This window comes from Balaenoptera physalus, assembly GCF_965194825.1.
Source record: "Balaenoptera physalus genome assembly, chromosome: 2".
Taxonomy (NCBI): domain Eukaryota; kingdom Metazoa; phylum Chordata; class Mammalia; order Artiodactyla; family Balaenopteridae; genus Balaenoptera; species Balaenoptera physalus.
Window position 1 is genome coordinate 40,578,324 of NC_138883.1, and position 10,231 is coordinate 40,588,554.

Genomic DNA, 10,231 nt, shown 5'->3' on the forward strand with positions numbered 1-10,231 from the left:
TACATTAAGATCTAAAAACAGCTCTGAAGGAGGTTTCAAAAATAATACTTGCTTTTAAAATGTTCCCTATTCCCAATTTTCAGAACTAATTTATTTTGCTGGCTTTTGTTCAGCTACCTAACTGCCGCTCTCCTTCCTGGCATACTCTTAATAAATAAATGCACATCATAATACGATTGCATTACTAAAATTTTACATAAATATGTTCTGAAGAAAATACGTAAACAAGTGATAAAGGGGAGAGAACATAATAGTTACTTCAAAATTACTTCAGTATTACAAAAATATATTGTCTCCCTCCTTACACGAAAGGAAACCTTAGAAAATTACATCCAAGCAATCTTGAAAACTGAGCCTGGGTTCAAAAGAATGTCCCAATTAGTAAATACAGAAGAGTCTTTTGAGTCAATCTCAAAAGACTGTAACAGACACTATTATTCTTCAATTACACACATGTTACTTAGCAATTAAAACTTTCTACCTTGATAAAGGTACACAAACAGCCCTAAAAAATGGGATAATCCTAGCCAAAGAGGGACAACTTCTTAGCATGACTACCAGCACTGTCAGAAAACAAGTATTTCCAGCTTTGCTTTAATGCCTAGTTTAAGAAACCACATTGTTTCTTCAGGCCTCAGGAAGCAAAGGAGCTTCATCTACCTAAGAATTACAGGTATAGCAAATGAATAAATCAGGTACCAGAACATTTTAATAACTTGGAAACTTTTCTATTCATTCATTCAGACTTCCTGTGTGTCAAAGTCTTGATGCATGAGCAACTTATTATTTCTAACATAATAACAAGTCTGTTTTTCATTTGTATCCATATTTAATAAGCTTGTGTGATTAAAAAATATATGGCAATACAAGAGGCCAAATAGAAAAAGTGGTCAAAGTATAAGACACAGCATAAGCTCCTGCAATTGGCTATAATTTATTCACACTGCCACAAATCAAGGTGTTAATTCTTTGCTTCTCTGCCAAGGGTGAAAGGAGAAAGGAAATTAATATTTATTGAGCAACAATCTCCAAACTTTTTTGATAGTATATTTATAGCAGTAAAAATATTTGAGCATGCAGCTCCAAAACTTGTATACTTGTTCATAAATTACATAAAGTATTTATATATTACATACTATTACATAGTATATACATATATATGAATATAGTAAGTATATTATAAAATATATATAATATATAATTTGAAACATTTAAAGGATGAAACTAAAATGTTTAAATAAAAGTTCTAATATTTTCTCCCTACATCCCATCTTACATATCCTGGTGGGATGCATCTCACTTTGGAGACTACTGTTATTAAACAGTTGTTGTCAAACTCTTAATAAAACCTTGGATGTCACAGGATTTAAATAGGGATTCACCAAACCTAATACATGGCCACAAAGGTATCTGCTGATTACCTCCCAGGATAAAATAAAATGTCCACTGTTAAGACTATGATGCATGAGAAATGAGGTAAGTGTTAAATCACCTCAGAAAGTCTAAAAATTAACCTAGAACAGCATAAAATCAATTTCTCTTCATTGAGAATTCAGTAACTATCACACAAATAAGTGAGTAATATTTTTACAGGTATCTTGAAAATGAAAATGTTCCATTCCTGACACAAGTTTCCAGCTAAGTTTTATCCACACCCCAGATAGTGTTGTATCACCCTTTTCTCTTTCCTCAGACCCTTAAAAGCACAGTCTTAGCTCCAATGGCTCTTTACTCATGGCAAAATTCAAGTACCACAGTAGAATGTGTCAACCTTACAAAGCCAACTATCATAAATGAGAACTGGTTTTCATAACTGAATACAAACCACTGTGCAACTAGCTGTTTTAATTCATCACATTTTGGTATAACTTGCTTCTGGGAAAGTTGAGTCATACCATCTCTGGCTTGGCAATTCAAGCATAAACTTGCAGTGTACATACAGCTTTTTATATGTTATCCTGAGAAACCTGAAACAGCTGCACTGCTGGCAGGAAAACACAGGACCACCAGTAAAATATCCAAAACAGTTGCATCTTTTAATTTATGACTGTGTACTGTTTCCATAAAGAGTATATAAAACAGTTCAACTTTTTATAGGTAAAATGTAATAAACAGTCATACTTATTGATGTCATAAATGTGTTTTTAAAAGTTTACTTAAAATGATTAATTAGTGTTTGAAAACAGTATTTCTTGAATACAGTCATAATCTAGAGCAATGAGCAAATATTTTAAAATTTGAGTTATTAATGCTAATTTGTAGATTCTCACTGCAAACATCAAGTCCATTAAAATTTCTTTGCATAGCATTGAAAAAAATGCACTTCCCTTCTAGCAATCATTCACATTAAACATATTTGTGAGTATGATTCTTTAAAGACCTGCTTATTTACATTACTGTTTTTGATCTCTAGGGCTGCACAAAACAGTTATTATTAAATATTTCAACCTATTTTCACCATGGCAATCTACATTAATTTCAATTTTAAAAAATAAAGCAGGTCATTCTTGTTATTCAACTGTGGGCTTTTATTTTCTAAGTATCTTAACGTTCTTAAACCCTTTAATTATTGTGGTATACCAAAGTATTTTGAAGGATCTGCAACACTGAAACCACACAATGAGAATTTAGTGTTTTGCCTACTTTTTCACATTAATCCACATCTGTGTTGATTTAATTCTTTCATGACCATTACAAGTACATCACTGAATAGGATTCCTGGGGTTTCTGGCAGAGGTCAGTATCATTTCATGTACACCTTTATACAACAGAATAAGGAAGAAGTCTTAGCCAAATTTATTTCCAAAAGTCAAGCTCAGTTGGATTTTGGAGCCTGGAAGTAATTGCTCTGACTATTTAGCCAATCCCAGGACAGTATTTCTGTTTTTCATGGGTTTATTTTAAATACCTGTAAATCTTATAAGCAGAAACCAGGAAAGAAAAAAAAGAGGTTTGCTTATTTTGGTACCTATTCCTTATTTTTACTGAAAGCAGACTAAACTCAAAGATTTAAAAATCATACCTTTGATTATTTTCTTAAATAAGGCTAAAAAAAAAAGTATGTTTTCAAAAGCATGTCTAAGATAATTCCTGTACAAAGGGCATCTTATGCCCTAATTTATACTACGTCTAAAGGTGCCTTCCTTTGCCATTACCCATCAAAATCTCTTTCAAACAGACTTTGGAGAAGGAGGAGGAAAAGGAGGGAATGGATCCTGAGAGGGGAGTAAAGGATTAAGCATAAGAAAACCACACTTGAAAGCCTGTGCCTGAACTTTGATTTCCTACACTGTCAGTTTCTTCTGTTACATTTAGCAGCTTTTGCTCCCAAAGAAGGTGGTATAATTTACACTTAGCTTCAGAAAGACTTCATTTTCTCAGTTCTTTAACATAAGAGAGTTCCTCTGAAATTACTCTTTTACTATTTCCCTTCCTTTAAAAGCCCTATATTGACCATATGGCTGAAGTTTTGGACTCAGCTCATTTTAGTGCTATGTAACAATTCTTTGAGTTCTCAGCTAGGGGCAGAGGGCAGGGGTTGTCACTCAGAACCAAGAGGCAGCACTCTTCCCCTCCAGTCATAACCTCCTCATGAAAACCCTTGAAATGTTTTTGGCTCCAGAGAATCAAAGAATCTCAGAATTTAGACTGAAATGAAAATGTGAAGTTCATATTAGTTTCCTCCACCTCAAATTACCAGGCCCTATGGAGAGTTTAAAAATAATAAAAAGTCCAACTTTTTAACTCCACTGAGTTATAAACTTGGACTGGTTCAAACTAAGAAAGGGAATGAACTCTAGAGACTAAGACTTTCTTTTTACAAGGTGGCCCATTTTTTAAAGTCTGCATTTAAAGCCATCATGCGTTGAAAAGACCAGTTCCAAGTAGTTCTGCCTCCCAGCCTGCAAAATTCAAATCTAAGTACCATTAAGAGAGATCAGCTAACAGATCTCAGCTGTCAAGACCAAGAGCTCTTGTAAGAAATTCAGCCAAAGCTATAAAAGATTTACCTTAACAACCTGAAGTCTATCTCAAGATTTAAAAACAATCAGAGCAATGATGTGCTCAGACAATTATCACTAAATGCAGAAACATTCTAAAAACTGAGGTTAGTGCTCAGGTGTCCTAATCCAATCACAATGTCAGAATAACAGATAAACTGTCTACATAGAGAAATTGATAACCATATATTCTAACATAAATGAGGAAAGCGTTACAAGTCAGAATTACTGTCCATAATTCTTAGGGCGGTTTGGTCATAAAAATACATGGCTTCATGAACTCCAACCAAAAATATAACAAATTCCACAAACAGTCATGATGCTACTCTTCACTTTATTATCTAGCCAGCAACTTGAATAAACTACTTATTAAAGCTGATTTCAGATTTACACTAACATAATTGGGAATCAAGTGACCAATTATTCCAGACATTTAGACCATCTGAACAACAAAGCTCAGATTTGGATATTAAAAGCCACACTGCGCCAATTACAGATAGATAATTACAGATTGCTCAGATAAGTCTTTCTGAATTATAACTGAAGCAAACTGTACAATTTATTACTATCAAAGAACACACCAGGAATTTTAGGTCAAGATAGCTATTACTGAAAGTTAATGTAACTACATAGTGAAAGGAATACTTTCTTGATTTGAGTGTGAATTACTGAACACATAGACGACATAGCCCATTCTGGTTTGTCTAATGTAATGTTCTACTATGAATTCCATGCTAGTAACAGATGTATGCCGGAAGTTTCATCACATCTTTATAAAGGAAGAATGAGTAATTTTTCCCCAAGTGTGGGACAGGTAAAATGCAAAAATTCATATGTATGCAGCTCATTCATTTTTCAAAAAAAAAAAAATTACTCAGTATCTACTATTTGCCAGGTATTGAAGCAACTCTCAGAATAAAACAGACAGCAAAGACTCCATGCTCTCATGGAACTTGTAATTCAGTAGGGGGAAAAAAAAAAAAAGGATGTTAATAAATATCATGAAAGAGAAAGTCAGGGCTCTATGGGTGTGGATAAAAAGGGAAACCAACATGAACAAGTTTAGAAAAGGCCTTCCTAAGGAAATGACAGTTAAGCTTAGATCCAAAGGATGAGGAAGAGTTAGCAAGGCAAGAGGAGTAGAGCAATGGTCTAGCAAAGGGAAGAACTTAGGTAAAGCAGTAAGGAGCCACAGCGCATACTGAGAATACAGGAAAAAGGTCACTCCAGCTCAGGATGAGGCTAGTGATGCAGGCAGAAAGTATCCAAAAGAAGGCCTTATAGGAATGTTAAGAACTGCAAATTTTATTCAAAGGGAAATTGGAAGCCACTAAAAATTTGTCAGGAACCTGGTAATTTAAATAGGCTAGTTTGGCTTCACAGTGGATTAGAGAAGCAGAAGTTGATTATAGAGACACTCCGTATGAGAATGTTTCTCTATTCCAGGCTTGAGACAATGGTTCCTGGATTAGGGTGGTGGCAGTGGAAATAAAGTACTAGTTCAAGAGATAGTTAAGGACCAACTGAATATGGGGGAAGGGGAAGGGAAGGAGAAAGTATTGTCAAGCTCAACTTCCAGCTACCTAGTCAGGTATAACAGAAAAGATGCCCTCACAGAGATAATGGAAAACTGGAGGAGGAGAAGCAAATTGGGGTGGGACAAGAGAAAAGGGAAAGATCATGAGTTTAATTTTGGACTTGAGTCTGAAGCGCTTATATAAGAAATACATGAGTTGAGATGCAGAATGGTAGCTGGATATATGCACCAAGTGCTAAGAATAAAATTATGGAATGAACATAATTTGGGAGTTATCAGTATTTAGATGGTATTTGAAACCATAAGAGTAGATGCTTAATATTTAGGGAGGGGAGACAGAATGAGAAGAGAGAAAGGACTGAGGCAGAGACCTAGAGAACTACAGTGTATAATCGTATGACAAAAGAAGCTGTGGTGGTTAATTTTATGCATCAACATAAAATTATGTTGAATAAGCCACACGACACCCAGATATCTGGTTTATCATTACTCTGTGTGTGCGTCTGAGTGTCTGTGAGGGTGTTTCTGGAAGAGATTAGCATTTGAATTGACGAACTAAGTAAAGCAGATGGCCTTCCCCAGTGTGGGTGGGTATTATCTAATCTGTTGAGACCTGAGATTAACAAAAAGGTGGAGGAAACTTTAATTCACTCTGCCTGACTCTTTAAGCTGGAACACTGATCTTCTCTTGTCCTTGGTGCTCCAGACTGGCATCTAGACTTGGACTAGCATCTACACCATTGGTTCTGTTTCAGGCCTTTGAAATGCAGCACCGGTTTTCCCAGCTCTCCAGCTTGTAGACAGCAGATCATGGGACTTTTCAGCCTCCATAACTGCGTGAGCCAATACCTTATAATTTCCTTCCTTCCTTCCATCCTCCCCCTTCTCTTCCTTCCTTCCTTCCTCCCTCCCTCCCTTCCCCCTTCCCTTCCTTCCTCCCTCGCTCCCCCCTTCCCTCCCTCCCTCCCCTCCCTTCCTTGCCTTCCTCCCTCCCTCCCTCCCTTTCGTTCCTTCCTTCCCTTCCTCCCTCCCTCCCTCCCCCCCTTTCCTTCCTTCCCTTCCTCCCTTCCCTCCTTTCCTCCATTTCTCCCTTCCTTCCTTCCCTTCCTCCCTCCCTTCCTCTATTTCTCCCAATGGTTCTGTTTCTCAGGACAATCCTAACACGGAAGTTAAGATATTTTAAAGTGAAGGGTGTATTCAGGTATGGTAAATGCTGCTGTCCCCTGCCAATATCTGATATACTCTCTTCCCCTCGACTTGCACAGGAGATAGATGCAAGGGAGGTATAAGCCACTTGGAAAAGAGTTAGAACCTGCTACTTGTGCCTCTCCCCTTCTTGTAATTTTAGGGAGATAATAATAGCAGACAGGGACAGAAAACCTATTAGATTTCTCCATCAAGGGGCTCCAAGGGGCCTATTCCTAGTATTGGGTGGGCCAAAAAGTTCGTTCGAGTTTTCTGTAACATGTTATGGAAAAACCTGAACGAACTTTTTGGCCAACCCAATACTTATAGCAGTAGTGTTTCTTACAGCAAAAGAACAAAAGAAACAACCCAAGTGTCCATTGACAGGAGAATGGACAAATTATTATTACTAATACAGTATAATATTATACAGCAGTAAAAACAAAGGAGCTACAGCTACATGCATGCATGTATCAACATTGGGGAATCTCACAAACAATGCTGAGAAAACAAAAACTACAAACAAGTTACAGAAAATATGCAGAGCATGGTCCATTTATATAAAGTTCTAAACATGCAAAACTAAATACAGAATATGTATATATATATGACCAAACTGTAAAGAAAAGCAAGGAAATGATAATCACCATATTCAGGGTGAGTGAATCTCTGATGTTAGGTGGAACCACAGCAGGGGTAAGAGAAATGCACACAGGTAGTTTCAACAGCATTGGTTATGCTCCATCTCATAAGTTAATACGTAGAATTCAAAATACAGGACTTGAAGGAGTAGAGGAGGGAGAAGCAATAAGAATGGAAACAATTTAGCAACTGTTTTATTATTACTCTTTATAAAGTATATATACTATATATTTTCTATGTATGAAATATTTCATTAAAAAGAGTAGTGCAGGGCTTCCCTGGTGGCGCAGTGGTCGAGAATCCGCCTGCCAATGCATGGGACACGGGTTTGAGCCCTGGTCTGGGAGGATCCCACATGCCACGGAGCAACTAGGCCCGTGAGCCACAACTGCTGAGCCTGCACGTCTGAAGCCTGCGCTGTGCAACAAGAGAGGCCGCGATAGTGAGAGGCCCGCGCACCGCGATGAAGAGTGGCCCCCACTTGCCTCAACTAGAGAAAGCCCACGCACGGAAAAGAAGACCCAACACAGCCATAAATAAATAAATAATAAATAAATAAATAAATAAAATAAAGTAGTTCCTCGTGCAGGTTCTCAAGTCAGGTTTAAAGAAAAAAAAAAAAGAGTAGTGCACAAAAGATAGTCACAACCACAGCTGCCATTAATCCAGTCAACAATCTTAATGGAAACACTGAACCATTCCTAGTTGACCTTGATTTCACCAAATATTACTACTTATAGCTACTTTGATTCCATTTGTAATAATTCATGTTAATTATAATAATTCATCTTAAAGTATATTTAACACTAAAACATGTTACATTCATATTGTTCTTTCTACTGTTTTAGTAGACTCCCTCCTGGTTTCCATGCAAAGTCAATAACTAATTTAAGATGAGAAAAGTTAGTAAAATCAGATTTATCAGCAAAGAACCCTTTGAAGATTACACATCTAAACAACAGGCCTAATGATCAGTGGTTAAAAAGCTGATCTACTAAAGCAGCAAAAACAAAGTGATGGATGAAATCAGTTAAGTGGTCAATGAAGCCTCAGTCAAAGCCCTGATAAACTGGAATCTTTTCCCACGATAATGCTGCAAATTTCTATTTCTTTATTAGCATGAAACATACTGAGCTCTCTGGGGCTAGTATTAAGGCTAACAGCCTAGATGGAGAAACCAAATTCAATTCCTCTCCCCATCCAATGGTAGTTGGGTAAGCACCCTGCTAAGTTTGAAGAAGGAAAACTCTCCGCATTGGTATGGTCTCCTAATGACTACAGACTCTAAATTAAATATAAACCACCCCAGTCTTCTCCCCTGTACCATTTCCCCCTTTGTCCCTGTACCACATAAATATATAAAGACATAATGATTTAGTAGAAAGGACAAAGATTTTAGAAACAGATACATTTGGGTTTGAATCCCTCCTTGGACAACTACTAACATTATGATTTAGAAAGTTCTTTTATTTTTCAAACTTCAGCTTTTTTTTCCATAAAAGGGAGATAATAATACCTCATACTATTTTTTAGAAGATTAAATTTAAAAATATACAAGTAAAGCGTATGGCACAGAAGAGACATTTGATAAGGTATAGTATCCCTGTACAAACTACATGTTCTCTCTCTCTCTTTTTTAAACATCTTTATCAGAGTATAATTGCTTTACAATGGTGTGTTAGTTTCTGCTTTAAAACAAAGTGAATCAGCTATACATATACATATATCCCCATATCTCCTCCCTCTTGTGTCTCCCTCCCACCCTCCCTATCCCACCCCTCTAGGTGGTCACAAAGCACCAAGCTGATCTCCCTGTACATATTCTCTTTGACACTATTAATACAAAGTATGCTTTCACAAGGAATAGGCTTTTCATAGCCCAAATTTCCAAAGTCCTTTACCTTTTACTAAGTAGCATGTACTTCTCCTTTCCAACTCTGTGACCTTCATCTACTCCCATATCTACTCCAACAATAATGTTGCCCTCTCTCTTCCCCCTTTCATTATACCCCAATTATGAAGATCCGAGTGAAGCTTTCGTTTTTGTTTTTTTTGAATTAGACAAATTAGAGTACTGCTTGTTAATATTTTATCACAGGGTAACAGAGTAACCCAAGGACGCCAATACCTACATGTTAAAAGTGGGAAAAATTTACATACATACATATACAGCATATATAATACATTTATATATTCACAAACATATATGTGCAGATCTATACTTCATAAATTCTATGCACACCCTAGAATATTTTATTTCAAAAGTTAAATTGCTACATTATTTCCACTCTCACCACCGTTTCTTCCTCTTATTCTTCATATCCTGTGTTTTAACTCCCACTCCTATGAACTGACCCTTTCTCTGTCCTTGTCCTCCTCAACATCTTCCACTCTCTCTACATCTGGAGACAGCCTCCAGCTGTGAAATGCTCTTAGCCTATGGCTTCCATAAAAATGCCTATAATTTGGACCATACTCCTAACTGCTTTGATACTTGATTCCCCAAATTTCCCTTCTTCCACCTGCTTCCTAATTTACTAGTTTTCTTTTCGGCTTACTTCCTCTTCTCCAATTCTTGACTCCATCTCTGAAATGGATTCATTCACCACCACCTTCATTCACTACCTCTGTTCTACTAAACCCTATAATGCTATCCTTTGCCCTTTTGCCCTTCTTTCTGTTTGGGTGGCCCTTTGCACTTGACTGTCTCACTTGCACTATAAATTTAATATTTTCATAACTGAACTCATCTTCCTTTACAAACCTACCCCTCTGTGTCTCTTATTTCTCTTAATAGTTTCAATGTACTCTTAAGGTCATTTTGGAATCCTCTTTCCCCTGCATACCAATGAGAAATCTACATCAC

General features: G+C 36.7%; 1 protein-coding gene across 2 annotated transcripts in view; it reads right to left on the bottom strand.

Moving 5' to 3' along the window:
• The window catches only part of MNAT1 (MNAT1 component of CDK activating kinase), a 212,854-nt gene that overhangs the window by 643 nt on the left and 201,980 nt on the right, over positions 1–10,231 (bottom strand). Inside the window, exon 8 of one of the 2 annotated variants that reach the window (XM_082450480.1) lies at positions 6,685–7,503. The exons of the other annotated variant lie outside the window; for it this stretch is intronic. Within the exon in view, the coding sequence (XP_082306606.1) occupies positions 7,491–7,503 (13 nt within the window). The 3' untranslated portion in view covers positions 6,685–7,490. Of the gene's footprint in view, positions 1–6,684; positions 7,504–10,231 lie in introns of those variants that run through there. 2 annotated transcript variants of the gene reach the window in all.